The 20,187-nt window shown below is 44.5% G+C and overlaps 2 protein-coding genes across 4 annotated transcripts in view; one reads left to right on the top strand and one right to left on the bottom strand.

Annotated features, from left to right (window-relative positions):
• DUS2 (dihydrouridine synthase 2) overlaps positions 1 to 16,702 on the bottom strand; it is a 34,004-nt gene extending 17,302 nt beyond the window's left edge. The window contains exons 1-8 of one of the 3 annotated variants that reach the window (XM_012190003.5): positions 16,590 to 16,657; positions 16,039 to 16,116; positions 14,578 to 14,654; positions 12,455 to 12,582; positions 6,609 to 6,654; positions 4,307 to 4,398; positions 3,027 to 3,070; positions 1,797 to 1,857 (exon numbers count right to left, since the gene is read on the bottom strand). In XM_012190003.5, coding sequence (XP_012045393.1) covers positions 1,797 to 1,857; positions 3,027 to 3,070; positions 4,307 to 4,398; positions 6,609 to 6,654; positions 12,455 to 12,580 — 369 coding nt within the window. In that variant the 5' untranslated portion in view covers positions 12,581 to 12,582; positions 14,578 to 14,654; positions 16,039 to 16,116; positions 16,590 to 16,657. Of the gene's footprint in view, positions 1 to 1,796; positions 1,858 to 3,026; positions 3,071 to 4,306; positions 4,399 to 6,608; positions 6,655 to 12,454; positions 12,583 to 14,577; positions 14,655 to 16,038; positions 16,117 to 16,589 lie in introns of all 3 variants that reach the window. The other 2 variants (XM_042231828.2, XM_004015083.6) reach the window with 2 other exon arrangements.
• Positions 16,703 to 16,726: 24 nt separating this feature from the next.
• Positions 16,727 to 18,563, top strand: DDX28 (DEAD-box helicase 28). Its single transcript, XM_027978106.2, has one exon. The coding sequence runs from the start codon at positions 16,739 to 16,741 to the stop codon at positions 18,374 to 18,376; it is 1,638 nt and encodes a 545-aa protein (XP_027833907.2). The 5' UTR covers positions 16,727 to 16,738; the 3' UTR covers positions 18,377 to 18,563.
• Positions 18,564 to 20,187: the final 1,624 nt, after the last annotated feature.

Below are 20,187 nucleotides of genomic sequence, written 5' to 3'. Positions count from 1 at the left end.
CTTTCCCTCAGGCAGTCTCAGCCTCCTGGGCTAAAGCAAGGGTCCTTAGGCCAACCAACTCCAACCAACTCCTGAGAGCAGACTCTGGGCAGAGGGCTATGGGGACAATCTGCCACATCTAGACTGCAGACCCTCGCACCCTATGATCAGGTTTCCGAGGTGACCCTGCAGGAGTTGCTCTGGTGCCTTGCACCCAGTTAGCTCCAAGCTGCCCTTTACATCCTCTCCAGGCCACCTCTTCCTCCCGCAGTCCCAGTGACCCTGAGACCAACCATCCTCTTGGCTGCCAGTCTACCCTCCCTCTGCCTCCACAACTCACCCCACCTCCCACTCCCAGTGTGATCATTTGCCAGCCAAGCACTGCCAAATTCAGCCCCAACTTGGCTTTTCTTCTCTCCATCCTTGGTTTCCCCTGTGGACTCAAGATACTCATTTCAGATATCTGTGTCCTGACGTCTAGCCTCTTTACACTTGAATCCACTAGACACATGGCTTCTAGATTAGCTTTTTTATTTATAGAATATATTTGGAAAGACACACAAGGAACTAGTAATGCTGACTTCCCCTGGGGGAAGAGACGAAGTTTCTAATTACAAGCCTTCTCTGTTCCAAAACAGGTCAGAGATATCTAAAAAGTCAGAATTCAGTTAACCTGGTCTCAACCAAGATTTTCAATCACATGTTCCTCTGCTGCCTCTTCCCCTCCCAGTTCTCAACCCTCTGGTCAAATCAAGGTTCCCCGCCTCTACTTCATGTTGGCCTCCGGGTCCCAGCTTGTACCACTCTCTTGGCCTGCCAGGTCCCAGGCCTCCTCCTCAGGGACCACATTTCCCCACAAGAGCCTGTGTTTAAGGGCTGCCCTTCTGTTCCTTTCTCAGAGCTTCCACTGCAGTCCTGTCTGGTCTCTTCTGATATGACAATTTGGATACATGTATTGCATCCTCTATTTTTATCATGAAAAAGACAGAGCTCTGTTCACATTTTTCTTTTAACATTTACACCATTTATTACTTGGGCACGAGTGCTCTGTGTGTGTGTGAATATTTATTTATGTATACATGTGTATGTGTATGCACATCTAAAATTTTTCCTGGACTTTCCTGGTGATCCAATGGTTAAGAATCCACCTGCCAACGCTGGGGACACCAGTTCAGTTCCTAATCCAGGAAGACTGCACATGCCTCAGGGCAACTAAGGCATTTTCATCTGCTCCAAACCACCTCCAAAACCAAGACTGCACATGCCTTGTTGCTCCCCAATTGCTGAGTCAGCAGGCCCTAGAGCCTGTGCTCTGCAACAAGAGAAACCATGGCAATGAGAAACCCATGCTCCACAGCTAGAGAGTGGTCCCTACTCATCGCACTTAGAGAAAGCCAGTATGGAGCAACAAAAACCCAGCACAGACAAAAATAAGTAAATAAAATTAAATTTTTTTTTCTGAACCATTTGACGGTAATTATATATATATATATATATAATATATATATATCATAGAATTATATATATATATATCATAGCCCTTGACCCTAAATATTTCTGTGTATTTTCTAATAGAGATATTCTTACATAACCACAGAAGTTATCAACTTTATATATTTTCATTGATACAGTACTTTTTAGCTCATCTACCATCATCTATATTCCAATTTTGCCAGCTGATCTAATAACACCCTCTTGGGCTTCTTGCTCATGAGTACAGGATCTACTCCAGAGTCAGGCACTGTACTTAGTTGTCACCTCCAGTTTCCTTTAATCTGCACCCTATATTTGTGAAGAGTACAATGAAAGCAGTTTACCTTGGTGGAATACTCTTTAGGACAGCCCATGTTGACATCAATACCAGCCACATCATTTTCTCTGGAAAAACATGAAGGAGGAAAGGTAATAAATATTCAACTTGAGGGTAGGACATAAAGTCAAGGGTATGGGTCTGTGCTCCTGAAATTCTTACTGGCTCTCTGAAACACACTAACCCTCAGGAATAGGAAATGAAAAATTCTGTCTCTAAAATATGCAACCACCTCTCCTCCTGGGCAGAACTCCAGAAGAAGAATATAAGGTGCTCACACATGTAGGAAAGGCTAGTTGTAGAGGATTCTGCCAGCTTTCAGTTGTATCAGATGACTTGAATATTGAGTGATAGCCACATGGAACTCCATCCCATTCCAGTCCTAACTGGGTAGTAAAAGCCATCTGCCGATGCACAAAAGTGACCCAGGCACAAGAGCCCTTTCCCAGAGTACTGGTTCTGGTGGAAGTGAGGGACTGTCTTGGTGTGCTCGGCTGCATAGTTAGCTTCCTCCAAACAGTCCTCAGATGCAGAAAGGACCCTTTCCTTATCATCTGGTACATACACAGTTACTTGTCTGTGACCAGCGGCAACTACTACCCAAGTTTCTTCTCACCTTCATTGTAATTAATAATAAGAGCTAACAACTTACCAAGCACTCACTACATGCCACATATTGCAAAGATATTTACATGCATCATCTCATGTACCCTTCCCTATAATGCCAGAGGGAGGTGGGACTATTGGTCTCATTTTATTGATGAGGAAACCTAAGTTCTCAGTGAGGTTAAGTTATGGATCTAAGGTCACACAGTCAGCAGATAGCAAAGTAAGGATTCCAGCCCAGAGATAACACAAAAGCCCATCTCCTGAACCACATTACTCTGCTGCCTTCATTAATTTAGAAAGCAGTAAGTCTTACTTACACTTCATGAGATTTAAAAGCTCAGGGTTCATAGTCATGGTAGTCTCCAGAAAGGAAGCCTCATAAATAAACACTAACAAACAGGCTTCCACCCAAAGGTTCTCTGGGGTCCAGACACAGTGGATTCACATCATACCTGGGGCAGCCCTTATTCACCACAAATAGAGAAGGAAATATGACCCTCTTAACCTGAAAACAGAAGGTAGTGGACTAGGAAGCAGAAGGGTGGTCACCTCCAAGGTCACAGGGAACAGTAAGACCTCAGGGCCCACAGGAGAGGCAAAGGCAGTCCCCCAAGAGGGAAGAACTTACACAAGCCTGGCCACAGCAAGAGCTCGCTCTGCATCTGAAGTCCCCTGGGAAAACAAGAGGCTATATCAACCAAGGCCCTGACACAGTCCATATGCACAGACAACCACACTCAGGCACACCATGCACACATAACACATAACACAGACACACACAGACACACACAGACACACACAGACACACACAGACACACACAGACACACACAGACACACACACACACCAGCAAGTGGAGACCAGGTGTTATTCTTAGCCCACTGGACTGGCTCACTGGAGAGCTAAGAAAATGTCATCCATGGTGTCAATACTTTGAAACATACAAAAAAGTTGGAAAGATTTTAGAGTGAATGTTCATATACCCACCACTTAGATTCTACAATTAACATTCTTCTATATCTGCTTTATCATATGGTTACTCATTGATATCAACTAAAAAAAATTGTTGTTGTTGTTGCTGTACACAGGCTTTCTCTAGTTGCAGCAAGCAGATTTCTCATTGTGGTGGCTTCTCTTATTGCAGAGCACCAGCTCTAGGGCATGCGGGCTCACTAGTCACAGTGCATGGGCTTAGCTGCCCCACTGCATGTGGAATCTTCCTGGATCAGGGATCAAACCCATGTCCCGTGCATTGGCAGGCAGATTCTTAACCACTGGGCCACCAGGAAGGTCCTGTTATCAATTTTCTTTTAACAAACCTAAATGTTATCCAGGAGGTATTTCTGAAAAAATACTGAGAAATGCCCAAAGTGAGAGAACGACAGAATCGCTATGACCCTAACACAAATCCTAACCATTCTTTTTTTTTCCCCTGGTTGTACTGCACGGCATGTGGGATCTTACTCCCTCAACCAAGGACCAAACCCATGCCCCCTGTGGTAAAAGCACAGAGTCTTAACCACTAGACTGCTAGGAAAGTCCCCAAAAACTACTCTTGAAGAAACCTAGTTTCTTTAAATGGTAAATATATATAGACTATACAAAACAAAGACCATGATCTGAACAACTGATTCTAGGGAATAAAAATCTATATTAGTCATGATAAACAGATAATTCCTACAATGAAGGAAGTGAAATTTGAGACTGGAAGCATGTAATAGACCACTAATAGCTTGATTTCCATAAACCGTCTCCAAGAGTGTAATCACTCATGAGCAGAGGTCTGAAATCATTGAATGCAGGATCTTCAGGAAGACTGAAGACCACTGTATAACGGAGCCCAGACACGTAACACTCCCCCAGCCCAGGGCATGAGATGGGAAATGTGTTTGGCCCTGGGACGTCCTACCATCTGGAAGACGACCTTGCTCTGCTCCCTTTCACAGGTGCGGAAGACCACTCGGTCATCGGGAGCAACAAAGTCCACTGTGCTGAGTGCCTCTGCAAGAAAACACAAATGTCTTCGCATTAATAGTAAAGCAAGGGGCAAAACGTGTATCAGTTCCCTGCTGTGGGCCTTGCCCATGGGCTAGGACAGGGAACAGGGGAGAGGCAGGGCACAGACGAGAGACCAGGGACATCATAGGGAGGCCCTGCCGTCCCCTTTCCTGGGGGGGATGTGTGTGGTCAGGGGGCCGGTGGCAAGCCTGTTGCCGCTGTCACACGTCCATGCCCATGTCCTTCCCTCTGTCCCCAGTGACAGGAAGAGAGATGGTGACATGTAGCCGTTCGCGGGCCCCTTGCCCTCTTTCTCCCCCCAAAATAAAAATAAAAATAAAAAACACGTATCATGATCCCAAGTGTGTGTAAAAAGTACATGTCATTTCTCTTTGTGATTATTCTCCAAGCATGAGATTATGCAGAATTTTCATTTTTTAGGATTGGGAAAGGAGTATGTCAAGGCTGTACATTGTCACCCTGCTTATTTAATTTATAAGCGAGTATATTCTGCGAAATGCAGGGCTGGATGAAGCACAAGCTGGAACCAAGATTGCTGGGAGAAATATCAATAACCTCAGATAAGCAGATGACACCACCTTTATGCAAAAAAGTGAAGAGGAATTAAAGAGCCTCTTGATGAAAGTGAAAGAGGAGAGTGAAAAAGCTGACTCAAAACTCAATATTCCAAAAATGAAGATCATGGCATCCAGTCATCACCTCATGGCAAATAGATGGGGAAATAATGGAAACAGTGACAGACTTTCTTTTCTTGGGCTCCAAAATTACTGCAGATGGTGACTGCAGCAATGAAATTAAAAGACGCTCGCTCCTTTTATTTCAGGAGTAATAATTTTAAAAGCTATGACCAACCTAGACAGCATATTAAAAAGGAGAGACCTTTGCTAACAAAGATTCATCTAGTCAATGGTTTTTCCAGTAGTCATGTATGGATGAGAGGCGGACCTTAAAGAAAGCTGAGCACCGAAGAATTGATGATTTTGAACTGTGGTGTTGGAGAGTAACTTGGACTGCAAGGAGATCAACCAGCCAATCCTAAAGGAAATCAGTCCTGAATATTCATTGAAATGATTGATGCTGAACTGAAGCTCCAATACTTTGGCCACCTGATGCAAAGAACTGACTCATTGGAAAAGACTCTGATGTTGGGCAAGATTGAAGGCAGGAGAAGGGGACGATAGAAGATGAGAAGGTTGGATAGTATCACTGACTCAACAGACATGAGTTTGAGCAAGCTCTGGGAATTGGTGATGGACAGGGAAGCCTGGCATGGTGTGGTCCATGGGGTCGCAAAGAATTGGACACAACTGACTGAACTGAACTGATATCTATAACATTGAATTTTTCATAACACAAGGAAAACATATATCTAAAAGAATTAAACATGAAATTGACAAAACTTCGAGTGAAGTTATTTTAAGATTTCACAAACGTGTATACATTTCAAAAACCTCAAACAATACCCCAACTCTCATTAAAGCAGAATCAGCCTTATCAATAAAGTATAAGCAAAACCACAATTTAGCACAACTACTTCCATTTGCAAAGTACTTACATGTCCTTTATCTTATTTGATCCTCATTCCAACCCTATGATTTAAATAAAGCAAGGATTGTGATTTTCCTCTTACAGCTAAAGACACTGAGGCAGAGAGGTCATGTGACTTGCCCCAGGGTCAGAGAGCAGCAGGGTCAGGATCAGTGCTGAAGCCACCCTGACCCCAAGGGGGTCACCTGTACTACAAAACCTAGTGATTCATATTCCAGTAAGCCAGCAGGTAGAAGGTATTCACAGCCTGCTTCACAACTAGCAGTTCGTCATGGTCTCTGGAGAGCAGTGACTATTCTCAAGAGACCATGATGGTGGTGGTTTAGTCACTAAGTCATATTTGACTCTTGTGACCCCATGGACCACAGCCTGCCAAGCTCCTCTGTCCATGGGACTTCCCACTCAAGAATACTAGTGTGGGTTGCCATTTCCTTCTCCAGGGGATCTTCTTGACCAGGGATCAAACCTGGGTTTCCTGCATTGCAGGTGGTCGGGAAACCCTACTCAAGAGAGCATGGGAGCCACAAAATGACACAGCCAGGCAAGGAGCACCAGGGGACACTGACACCCAGGCAAAGGCAATGTTAGCACAGCCTGGGCGTGAATGGGCACACACACAATCCTAGGACCACAGCTACACTCACCATTGACAACTCTCTTGCACTGAAGCATCTTGAGGTCGATCAGCTCCTGCAGAGGAATCAAAGGGCACATGTCAGTCCTAGACACACAGGTCCTGGGTACAGCAGGGAAGACCAGTGATCCTGGTTGCAGGGGTAGGCAAGAAGGCCAGTACATAAATGGGCAGCACTGAGTGACCTGTGCTTATGGAAAGGGCTGCAGCCAGGCTGAGCTTTGGCTGAGAATGAGTTGGGGAAAGCGAGCTGAGTGAAAGTGAGAGTGAGCTGGGGTCCCTACTGCTGGGATCCCAGCCCCAGCAGCAGTAATTTGTCCCCCTCGGAATTCCTCAAACCCTCCACCACGCCCACCTTCACAGCTGGACCACTTCTTCTCTGTATGCTAGCTACAGATGCACCCATCATTCCTTTACCATCAAATGATGAACACCCTGAGGAAGGTTCTGGATTCACACAAAGGTGGGCTTTGAGGACCTGAGAGGAGGAGCTGAGGCAAAATGGCCCTTGAAATGTCTTATTTTCTTTTCTGTGTCCCCATTATACCCAAAGAGCCTCTGGGGCTTGGACACAGCCTCGTTCATCTTTGTGTCATTAGTGCCCAGCATGTTACAAGTGCTTACTGAACATCTGGTGAAGCTGCTTCAACGCCTTACATGCAGCAGATGCTCAGCTGATTGTTAAGTGGAGAAATTAATTTCAATTGTCACCAGTAAAACCACACGTGTGCCTGCTCACCCACACGTCTTCAACACTATTGTTTATCAATTTTATTCATTTTAGTCAGTTCTTTGGTTATAGCCTAGAACCTCACAGGTTTTTCTTTTTTTTCACTGTATTTCCTTCATTGGTGAAAACATTGTTTTTCCATGCGATAGAGTTCATCTGTGCATCTTCCTACCAAACTGACTTTTATATCTATAAAAGTTGTGCAGAAAAAAACTATTCTTTCTCAAATAGGATATTATTTTTCTACTTCAATTATCACAACTATTTTTCCTATATCCCTCAATTTTTATCATATATGACATTTATTTTTATAGAAGAGACAACTCAAATTTTGCCACAAACAATGCTTTCTAGTTCCCAAATCTATCTCCATCACAGTTAAGAATATACTTTTAACTGGTTTTTATCTTCTTGGTGAAACTAATTTTGCCTTTTTAACTTACCTGATAAGTAAGGCCATGTATAAGTCAGGTATGGCCTCCTGCACTGCAAGAGGATTTTTTTTTTTTTCAGTTTATTTCTACTAGCCCATCTCCCTCCACCCTCCTTATTCATGTATGCTCAGTCATGTAACCGCATGGACTACAGCCTGCCAGGCTCCTCTGTCCATGGACTTTCCCAGGCAAGAATACTGGAGTGGGTTGCCATTTCCTTCTCCAGCAAGCAAATTATTTTATTCATATGGCTACCAAATGTTTGAACAGCATTTAATTTTCAAGTGTCTTATCATGTATGGGCTTATTGTTCCATTTTTGTCAGATATTATTTTCCTATATCTGAACTACAGCCTGCTACCTTCATCTCCTCCATTCCACCCCACCAGGCTCCTCCATTGATATAATTCTTCAAGCTATTTGCTTCTTTAAGGGATCTTTCCAACCCAGGGATCAAACCTTGTTCTCCTGCATTTCAGGCAGATTCTTTACCATCTGAACCACCAAGGAAGCCCCTTAGAGATGATACCAAAAGCACAAACAACAAAGGAAAGTATTAGATAAATTGAACTTCATTAAAATTAAAATTTTTTGTGCATCAAAGGATACTATCAATAAAGTAAATCAATTATACTTATATAAAATTTTTAAAAATTAAAATGAAGTCTTAAAAAAATAAATAAATGAAAAATAAACTGAAAAGACAATCCACAGAATGGGAGAAAATATTTGCAAATAATATATCTGTTAAAGGTCTAATATCCAGAATATATAAAGAACTCTTAAAACTCCTAGAATAAAAAAAAATACTTTTAAAATGGGCATAAGATATGAAGAGATATTTCTCCAAAAAAGATATATAGATGGAAAATAAACATAGCAAAAGATGCTCAATATCATTACTAGGAAATGCAAATCAAAACCACAATGTCCATAAAGGGGAGAATTTCCTGGCAGTCCAGAGGTTAGGACTCCATTCTCAATGCCAAGGGCCTGGGTTCAATCCCTAGTGTGGTAAAAAAAATAATAAATAGAACCTATCTTTAAAAACAAACAAACAAAAAAAACTCACAGTGAGATAGCATTTCAGAGTGACTAGGATGGCAACAATCTCAAAGAAAAAAAGACAGAAAGAGACTTCCCTGGCAATCCAGTGGTTAAGACTTCGCCTTCCAATGAACAGAGTGTAGGTTCAATCAGGGGAATTAAGACCCCACATGCCTCAGGGCCAAAAACAAACAAACAAAAAAACATAAAAAACAGAACCAGTATTGTAACTGATTCAATAAAGACTTTAAAAATGGTCCACTCCCTCCAAAAAAAATCTTAAAAAAAGAGTGACTTTATTATTAGAAAATATCATGAAGTATTTGAGAAGTAATACATCATACTATATGAAACTTTCAAATAGTTATGGAGAAAATACATATATTAGAGAGAAGAACAAATTATAAAACAAATCAAGCAAAATGTTAACAGTAGGTCAATCTGGGTAAACGGTATATGGATGTTCTTTGTCCATTCCCTGCAATTTTTTCCATAAATAATTTCTTTGTAAGTTTAAAAAAATTACCCATTCTGGGCAGAAGATTTGAATAGAAATTTCCTCAAAGATGATATACCAATGGCCATGAAGCATACAAAAACATGCTCAATATCATTCATCATCAGAGAAATGCAAATCAAAAGCACAACACGCTATCACTTCACACCCATTAACAGGGGTAATATTAAAAAAGAAAATAATAAGTGCTAGGAAAGATTTCAGAAACTGTACACTGCTGGTGGGGGTGTGAAATAGTCCAAAAGACAGAGAAAACAGTACGGAAATGCCTCAAAAGATGAAAACACTACCACATGATCCAGCAAACCCTATTTCTGGGTATATACATCCCAAAGAACTGAAAGCAGGGTCTCGAAAAGGGATCTGCACACCTATATTCAAAGCAGCACTCTTCAAAATAGCCAAGAAATAAAAGTGACCCAAATGTCCATCGACAGATAAATGAATGGACAAGCAAAATGCAGTATATATACCATGGAATATTATTCAGCCTAAAAATGGAAGGAAAACCTGTCACATAGTACAACACGGATGAACCTTGAGGATATTATGCTAAATAAAATAAGTGAAAGTCACTCAGTCGTGTCCGATTCTTTGTGACCTCATGGACTATACAGTCCATGGAATTCTCCAGGCCAGAATACTGGAGTGGGTAGCCTTTCCCTTCTCCAGGGCATCTTCCCAACCCAGGGATTGAACCCAGGTCTCCCACATTGCAGAAGGATTCTTTACCAGCTGAGCCACAATAAGCCAGTCACAAAAAGACAACTATAGCATATTTCCACTTACATGAGGTATCTAAAGTATTCAGATTCATAGAAACAGAAAGTAGAATGGTGAAGGGGCCGTTGAGGGATGGGGGAAAGGGGAGTTGTTGTTTAATGGGTATAGAGTTTCAGTTTTGCAAGATGAAAAGGCTCTAGAGATCTGTTTCACAACTACTGAATTGTACACTTAAAAAGTTAAGATGGTAAATCTTATGTTATGTGTTTTTTACCATAAAAAAAATTTAAGTACCCATTTTGGTAATCAAGGTCTCTAAAGGCCACTGTCTTCTCCCTTCATCTTGCGTATTAAAGGGCAGGTGTCCTCTCACGTCTGGGTCACTAGAGTCCCATTTTATTTTGGTTTGTTTGTTGTTGTTTATTTTATTTCATTTTTGTTGGTGTGTAGGTGATTTACAATGTTGTGTTAGTTTCAGATGTAGAGCACAGTGAATCAGTTACACATATACACATATCCACTGTTTTTTAGATTCTTTTCCCATATAGGTCACTACAGAGTATTGAGCAGAGTTTCCTATTCTATATAGTAGGTTTTTATTATATAGGTAACCTATACACATAATAGTGTGTATATGTCAATTTCAATCTCCCAATGTATCCCCCTCTCTTTGCCCTCTTGGTAACCATAAATTTGTTTTCTACATCTGTGACCCTTTCTGTATTGTAAATAGATTAATTGGTACCATTTTTCTAGATTTCACATATAAGCAGTAACACATGATATTTGTCTTACTTCACTTAGTAGGACAATCTCTAGGTCCATCTATCCATTGTAATAACATTTTTATAATAATAGAAAGGAATAAGTACGTGACATCTGATTAACTCCTAGAGAACTCTATCAATAGGACAGACCTTGGTGGGGAATAACCTTAACCTTTGCTGAGCGGGTTTATCCTTTCTTCACCTAAAGCTGCTCAAGGCTTTTCAGGGTTTTTAAGAAGGTGCCTGTACACATGGACTACCCGAGGTCCCACACTAGGTCCTGAGAGGTGGGTGAAGTGATTTGACTAACCTTACAGATGGGTCACCTCATGTGAACACAGACAGAGCATCACAAGGCTGGCCTGCAGAGCAACTCTGGATCCACCAGGGGGCACCAGGCACCATGCTGTGCCTTTCCCAGTACTCTGGGCTCAGTTCCCAGAGATCGATCTGCTCACCACAAACGGGCCAGCTGGCCTGCCTGCCTGCCTGCCTGACTCTGCTCCACAGGAGCTAGGTCTGGGTAAAGGGTCCATTCTTCCCAAATTCACTCTTAAGCCTTCTCTTCTTTTCCTTTAAAAAAAATATTTATTTTACTTATTTATTCTGGATTCGCTGGGTCTTAGTTGCAGCATGCAGGCTTCTTAGATGCAGCATGTGGGATCTAGTTCCCTGACCAGGGATTGAACCTGGGTCCCCTGCATTGGGAGCACAAAGTCTTAGCCACTGGACCTCCATGGAAGTCCCAGACCCTCTCTTCTTTCTATACCTTTCTTTTTAATAAAACTTTTTATTTTGAGATAATTGGAGGTTCACATGCAATTGAACCTGAATGTGAGATCCTGTGTACCCACTGCCCAATTTCTCCCTATGGTAATGTCTTGCAAAACTGTAGTAACAATATTGCAACCAGGATATTGACACAGAATAGATCCATCAGCACAAGGATCCTTGTGTAGCCCTCTTATAGCCACAGTTCTCCCTCCACAGATGGCTCTTCAAGATGGAAATGTCAGAAGCACTTGGGTAATTTCTTTAACCTCTCACCCCTACTAGAGAGGCATAGCAGGATTAAGGGTTGTGGGGGAAGCTTACCTGCCTAACTGAGAACCACTGCTCACAGTCCCTATCCAATATCAGCTACTCCTTTAACTGTTTTTCCTAGAAGATGTTTTCTAAACCTGAGTCTGAAGTCCTATTAATAATATTCTTCAAAGCAGCAGGCCAGTAACTGGCCTACTAGCCATTGCTATCAGAAAATACTATGGCTTCCCAAACCAACCCCATCCAGTTTCTCTAGCCTGAATCTGGTCCTTTCCCTTCTCACTCTGAAACTGAGCTTCCTCATTCACGTAATGAATGTGTATTAACTCCTACAGGAGCCACAGCAGTGACCTGACACGATGTTCATCTATCCACCTGGCCCAGGTGTCCCACAATGCCTCCCTGCAGCCCAGGCTCCTGATCCTTGGCAGGGCTCACAAAACTCCTGTGTTTTGGTCTTCTGATGCTTTCAGTGAGCACCTGTGAAGGGAGGGCCCATTCTGCCTCCTCTAGCTTCTGAACACACCCACCCACAGGTGAGGAGGCTGCACTTGTGGAAAAGCTCTCTGTCCGGGAGGATTAGGAGCCCCTTACCTCACAGTACACAATGTCCGCTCCATAGTCCAGGGCCAGAAGCCGCATTGGGAGAGTCCCCACCCGAACCATAGGGGCTAAGATGAGTTTGTTGTGGTAGCACAGAGAGAGGTTGTTCACAATCATTCCTGAAGAAAGAAGAGTCAGAAATTCAAATGGAGAAAAATCTCTTCTGTTACCCAGAGCAGGCTTTCCTTTTCCTCCCAACATGTAGTACTTTGTTTTCCTTTTCTCTGATCATAAAAACAATGCAAGCTCGTTCACACATCCAACAAATATTTATTAAGTGTGTGGTCCGTGCCAGTCACTGTCCTAGTCTTTGTGGATACCTGAGAAGAAAACAAAGATTCCTATTCTGCTAGAGCTTTCATGCTGGTGGGGAATGAAGAGTGCACAGCAGAGGAAACAGTCAGTGCAAAGGCCCTGGGGCAGGAGCAAGTCTGATGTGTTAGACTAGTACAAAGGCTGACATAGTTGAGCACAGAAAGAAGAAGGGTAATGGACGTCAGATACAGGATGGATGTCCTAAGCAGATAGGACACAATGGTGAGATCCCAAATGGCCTTGTAGGATGCCCTATGGGCTTTATTAGCTCCTCACGATATGAGCCAGCAAGAGTTTCAAGAAGAGGAGTGGCATGACGGATCACATTTCCCCATGATCACAGTGACTGCTGCATGAAAAGCTATGGTAGACACAGGGAGACCAGTTAGACTCTTCAGTCACTGACATGAGAGATGATGGTGGCTCAGGATGGGGAGAGAGTTGTGGAGGTGGTGAGAAGTCATCATATTCTAAATAACCTTTGAAGGTAAACTCAACAGGAGTAAAACAAGCGAAAAAAAACCCGAAATCTTTAAAAAGGATAACCAATAAGCACCTACCGTCTAGCACAGGGAACTCTGCTCAATGTTATGTGGCAGCCTGGATGGGAAGGGAGTTTCGGGGAGAATGGATACATATATATATGGCTGAGTCCCTTTACTGTTCATCTGAAACTATTATAACATTGTTAAATAGCTATACCCCAATATAAAATAAACAGTTAAAAAAATACCAGTGTCCAGGCCTGCCCTCAAGTCAATTAAATCAGACTATGAAGCTCACTAGGGCAGGAATTTTGCCTGTTTTATTCACATGAAAAGTACCTGGCACATACATGGTGCTCAGAAAATATTTACTGCTTGAATAAATGAATGAATGTACCACTATCACCTGAGACTCAAGGAAAAATTCCTTTTAAAATTTAGGGAGTAACTAGGCAACATAAGTTTCCATGGCAGCTCTGAGAAAAACATTACCTAATGAGGCTACCACTCGCAGGAGCTTGCATTTTTTCCACAATAAGTAAACCTTTCTTATTTCTAGAAGACTCTTGAGAGTCCCTTGGACTGCAAGGAGATTCAACCAGTCAGTCCTAAAGGAAATCAGTCCTGAATATTCATTGGAAGGACTGATGCTGAAGCTGAAACTCCAATACTTTGGTCACCTGATGCAAAGAACTGACTCACTGGAAAAGACCCTGCCGCTAGGAAAGATTGAAGGCAGGAGGAGAAGAGGATGAGATGGTTGCATGGCATCACCGACTCAACGGACATGAGTTTGAGTAAGCTTCGGGAGTTGGTGATGGACAGGGAAGTCTGGCGTGCCACAGTCCATGGGGTCGCAAAGAGTCAGACACGACTGAGCAACTGAACTGAACTGATAAAGTGCTTTGTAAAACATCTTGTAAAATATCCGTCTCAATAACAACTAGAGGTTACTCAATGTCTGCTGTGAGCAGGAGGGAAAGAGGGGATTTACAGAATATCTAAAGAAATTATAAGAAAGGGACTTCCCCGGTGGTCCAGTGGTTAAGACTCCATTCTTCCAACTGCATGGGGCACTGGTTTGATTCCCAGTCAGGGAACTAAGACCCAGCATGCCGTGCAGGGTAGCCAAAAAAAAAGAAATCAAGAGTAAGAAACTAGGGGCTATGAGAAGAGACTGACAGGCTCAGACAGGTTCTAATCCCTATGACATTTTGAGGTAATCACATTGTAAGAGTTTGAGCATGAGAAAGCAGCCACTAACCAGTTACCCTGTCCCAAATATTTGGATGAAAGTCAAATGCAAATACATACCTATGTATTATTCTTTTCTGATAATTCTTTCAATGTATCTGTTCTGCCTCGGTGCAAAACAATTCTTTGTTTTATATCTGAAAAAAAGAGTAGCACAGGTAAATGGATGAAACCTGTCAAATCGGACATCCAAGGAGCCCTTCAGCTAAGGAACAAGGAGCTCTGAGTTCTGGGCAAGAATCATAAAAGTAGTGTAGAATCACAATATCGTAGCATATTCTTTGCATCAACTCCCCTCTATCATATCACCACTCAGTGGTCATTGACCTGTACATGAAATTTTCAGTGACAGAAAATCCAGCACTCTCCAGACAGATCTGGGCATTTCTGGTTGCTACAGTAGTCTTTATGTCAAATTTGGAATCTGACTCCGTCATCAGTCCCAGTCTGCCTTCTGGAATGGTTCATCCCAAGGCACACCTCATCTCTTTTCCGTCTGACACAGTCCCCAAACACATGAGGACAATTTTATTCTTCCCGAAATTCTCTTCTCCCACATCACCCTCCTTAAATCGCCCCTTTCTGTGCTTATGGCTTTCAGGGGCCCCCCAAGGTTTCTTGATCCCAAGGGCATGACAAGAAATGGCATCAATATGCCCGGTACAGATTCTGGGGAAGGGGCTGGGCCACACGAGAACCTGGCAAATGTAGCTCCCTGAAGCAAGAGTACATGCAGCAACCCCAGCCTCTCTTCAGTCCCCATCCTCTATCCAAGGTTCTCAACAGCACACTGTTGATATTTTGGGCCAGATCATTCTTTTTTGGCGGGGGCGGGGGGGGGGGGCGGGTGGCTGTCCTGTGCATTGTGCCATATTTAGTAATATCCTGGTCTCTACCCACTAGAAGCCTGTAGCACATCCCCAGATGTGACAAATAAAGATGTCTCCAGCCATTGTCAAGTGTCCTCCAGGAAGGGTGGGGGCAAAAGTCACTTTCACTCAAGAGCCACCACTCCATCCAGTAACTCTGATTACCTGTCATTACTCTCTCTTCCTCTAGTTTAACAGATAACTCTCCAGAAAAGCCTATCGTGTATCAAAGCACTATTTGAAATATAATAGTATTTATCTTTATAACAGTATGTAATGAAAGTTAAACTTTTCTCCAGGGACTTCCCTGGTGGTCCAGTGGTTAAGATTCCATACTTGCACTCCAGGCAGCACCAAAGGCTGTGCAGCAGTGGCCAACAAAAAACCCCAAAACCTCTTTCTTCCAATGTTAAGGCTCTTCCAAGTAGTTAACCCATATTTACCTTATCCCCTACCCCAGGCACTAGAGATTACAGAAATGATCTGATGCCCATTTTCTATATCCGTTCAGGAAGTACCAATTGTGTAAGGTTTTTTCGCAACCTGAACTGAATTTAGGTAAAATATTCTGCCTGATCATGACTTTGTGAGACAAGTCATATACCTGTAGCAGGACCCTCCCACTACTATTCAAGTAATTTAGGCATCCAACCTGAAAGCCGGAGGAGCTAGGTGAGCTTCAGGATGAGAAGTTGGAAAGGGTAACAAGAGAAGGAAGAATGAATCTCAGCTGAAAAGCAAGCGGAAAAGGTCCGAAGAGATGAGTTCTCTTGAGTGAAGAGATGATATGCTGAAGTCCATCGGCTTGCTCTCTGGGCCCTCACCTCTCTGGGCGGTGGGGGAACGCTGAGCCTAGATCTACCCCTGGTCTCGGCCCCCAGGCCTGACCATTCACTCAGATTCTCAATAAATATTTATATTAGAAGACCTTACAAGGGGAGCATATCTGTGAAAACACCGCCGCACCCTCACAGTTTACACGGGGCGATCAGAACTGGACATGCCATTACAGGAGCTGTGAGGGCGACAAAGGAGAATTGTAGGGATCCGACATCGGATCGCCAGAAGCCCTCAGCCCTCCTGATTCCTAATGCCAGGGCCCCATCGCCGCCTGTCGCCGGACCCCGATCCTGCCTTCATCGCGCACCCTTCCCCAAGGTTAGCCGGGGCCTGGACGTCACCACCCGGTTTGGACCTACAGACCTCGCCGCTGCTGAACTCTACAGATCCTCCCTCCTTCCACCCAGTTCGCCAATTCCTCATGCCTTACTGAGCCGCGCCGGCCACCGTCCGCGAGGACTTGGCGCGCGCATGACGTCATTGTTGTGCGCCTCTTCCGCACCAAGGGGACTATGGCTCTAGCACTGCAGCTACGGCTGTTGTCGCTCGTGCCTCGGTTGCTTCTGGCGCCTCGACGGGACCTGACAGTCCGCGGTCCCGATGAGCCCCTGCCCGTGGTGCGCATCCCGCGGGCTCTACAGAGGCGGCAGGAACAGCGGCAGAGCGGGCAGCGGAGCCCCCTGCGGCCGGTGTTGGTGCGACCTGGCCCGCTGCTGATCTCGGCCCGACGACCGGAGTTGAACCAGCCCGCACGCCAAACGCTGGGCCGTTGGCAGGCTGCGCCACTCGTTTCGCGAGGCTGGAAGCATCGGCGCGCTCGCCAGGACTATTTCTCCATTGAGCGCGCTCAGCATGAGGCCCCAGCGCTGCGGAACCTCTCGTCCAAGGGCAGCTTCGCCGATCTGGGTCTGGAGCCCCGTGTGCTGAGCGCACTCCAAGAAGCTGCTCCCGAAGTCGTTCGGCCCACAACCGTGCAGTCGAGTACCATTCCCCCATTACTTCGCGGCCGCCACATCCTCTGCGCCGCGGAAACCGGCAGTGGCAAGACTCTCGGCTACATGCTACCTCTGCTTCAACGGCTCTTGGGCCAGCCAAGCCTGGACGCCAGTCGTATCCCTGCTCCTCGAGCCCTGGTCCTTGTGCCTTCTCGAGAATTAGCTGAACAGGTGCGGGCCGTGGCCCGGCCCTTGGGCAGCTCCTTAGGCCTCCGGGTGCAGGAGTTAGAGGGAGGCCATGGCATGAGTAGGATCAGGCTGCAACTGTCCAAACATCCTCCAGCAGATGTACTGGTGGCCACTCCGGGGGCTCTGTGGAAGGCCCTGAAAGGTCAACTGATCAGCCTGGCGCGCCTCTCTTTCTTGGTGTTGGATGAGGTAGATACATTGTTGGATGAAAGTTTCCTGGAACTAGTGGATTACATATTGGAGAAGAGTCACATAGCAGAAGGCCCCGCTGACTTAAAAGACCCTTTCAATCCCAAAGCTCAGTTAGTGCTGGTGGGGGCCACATTTCCCGACGGTGTAGGCCAGCTGCTGAGTAAAGTTGCCAGCTTAGACTCTTTAACCACCATTACCAGTTCCAAGCTCCACTGCATCATGCCTCATGTCAAACAGACGTTCTTGAGGCTGAAAGGAGCAGAGAAGGTGACTGAGTTGGTGCAGATCCTCAAGCAGCATGACAGAGCACATAGGACTGGCTCCACAGGAACTGTTCTCGTGTTCTGTAACAGCTCCAGCACTGTGAACTGGCTGGGATATATTCTGGATGACCACAAAATCCAACACTTAAGACTGCAGGGACAAATGCCAGCCTCCATGAGGGCAGGTATCTTCCAGTCCTTCCAGAAGGGCTCCCGAGACATACTTCTCTGCACAGACATCGCCTCTCGGGGCCTGGACAGCACCCAGGTGGAAATCGTCATCAATTATGATTTCCCTCTCACCCTGCAGGATTACATCCACAGAGCAGGGAGGGTGGGCCGTGTGGGGAGTGAGGTGCCAGGAACAGTCATCAGCTTTGTGACCCATCCCTGGGATGTGAGCCTGGTTCAGAAGATTGAGCTGGCAGCTCGCAGGAGGAGAAGCCTACCAGGTCTAGCGTCCTCCGTAAGTGAGCCTTTGCACCAGGAAACCTTACTGCAGCAGGCTTAAATATGATGCCATAACAGGGGTCTTTCCCTGTGTGCTGGATGGGTGAGCACACTTGTCAGCAGGATGCTCTGGGCTGCTTAGTCACCTTCTAAAGGCCCCAGCTGCTGGTCAACACTGGAGGGTGAACTACTGAACGTGGCTCTCTGTAGTCTTTCACACGAAGAATAAAGTTGATTTTGGCTTTGTATCATGTCATGATTTCTAACAGTAAGTGATGTTTCTGTAGTTTCCACCTGGGGCACAATTCACTGGATTCTGAGAAAATTCACACTCCAAACTACTGCACCTAGGACAAAGGCTCCTTCAGTTGATGTTTTTGTTTCGACTTTATATTTCCTGCCCCAAAAACCATCCATTCCCTGGTGGTCCAGTGGTTAACAATCTGCCTCCTAATGCAGGGGATGTGGGTTTGAACCACATCCCCAGGGTTTGAACCCTGGTTGGGGAACTAAGATGCCATATGCTGTGGGACAGGGCAGCTAAATCCCAGCCTTACCCTGTGGCCACAGCTAAGACCTTACACAGGCAAATTTAAAAAAAAAAAAAAAATCCATTAAGCCCTCAGGAAAAGGAAAAGGGGATGTGACTAGCAATAGAGAAATTTTCTTTATGAACAATGGCCATGGCAAGCTTAGGCTGTCTTAGTGAAATCTCTCTGGGAAGCAGTGGCAGAAGAATAAAAGGCAGACTGACACAGAAGTATTCCTTAGTGTGCATTTCCAGCCTCTGCCTTCTTTCCCATCTCTTGGCTGCAGAGGAAGAGGAAAGGTTAAACGTTTTTATAAAACTGGCAAAATAAGCTTATAGCATCCGCTCACTATCTCCTATGTTCTATAAGCGTTATAGAACCTAGCAGCATTATATAAGCTTTGCCTAAAGTAAGGAATGGTTGAAAGAGAGAATACTTAAGAAAACAACTTAAAACTGCTCACACACTGAAAAGGATTAAGTTGGCAGAGAACAGGAATGGGCTCAGAGCAACCTTTGCCAAAAGAGAATATTGTGCTAAATGTACAGTCTTTCCCATATGAGGAAACAGTCAGAAAGATGAAAGAACTTGCTCAAAATCACACAAATAAGGACAGAATCTGGTCTGTGTCCTAAGAGTTGTGTTCTTTAACCACTAGGCTAAGTTTTCTCAAATGTGATTCACATGTAGAATAACTACATTTCTGTTTGCCTTGAATATTCCTTGTTTACATCTATGCCTGCTGCAATTTTTAATATTGCCCACTTTGACTCTCAAAAGCAAACCCAAATAGACAATAATTTAGTCAACTATCCATGGACCACTTTGGTGCAACTTGTTTAAAGTACAGATCCCTGAACCCTACTTCAGAGCTACGTAAGTTTTCTGAGAGTTGGTCCAAAAATCCACATACAAGTGTTTGTTGTTTTGTGGAATCCCCAGATGAGTTTCCCACCCTCTTAAGTTAATAAACCATGTATTCTGCCTTCCCCAGGTGCCCAGCCGAGTTATTATAAGGTATTGGTACCCCCACCGCACCAGAGGGATGCTCTCAGACAAGTAATCTCTGAAGCCTTGGACAATCAGTGGTCTCATTCTGGCCTACTTGCCATGAAAAACCTACAGAGCATTTCGCTTCACATTTTACCTTCTAGCATTCCCAAAGGCAGTCTGCTCTAATTAGGCCTGACTTCATCTGTCCTAATGTGCACCCGCCAATTCAAGCAATTTAGGAGTAGACAGAAGGTTTTTGTGATTTGCAACCAGAGTGGCCCAACCTCTCAAATAATAGCCCAAGACGTCTCCACCTCCTGGGCACATCCCCTCTGCAACAGCCCCAGTA

The sequence above is a fragment of the Ovis aries genome, chromosome 14 (genome assembly GCF_016772045.2).
Source record: "Ovis aries strain OAR_USU_Benz2616 breed Rambouillet chromosome 14, ARS-UI_Ramb_v3.0, whole genome shotgun sequence".
Taxonomy (NCBI): domain Eukaryota; kingdom Metazoa; phylum Chordata; class Mammalia; order Artiodactyla; family Bovidae; genus Ovis; species Ovis aries.
This window is presented reverse-complemented; position numbering and strand designations above follow the sequence as displayed.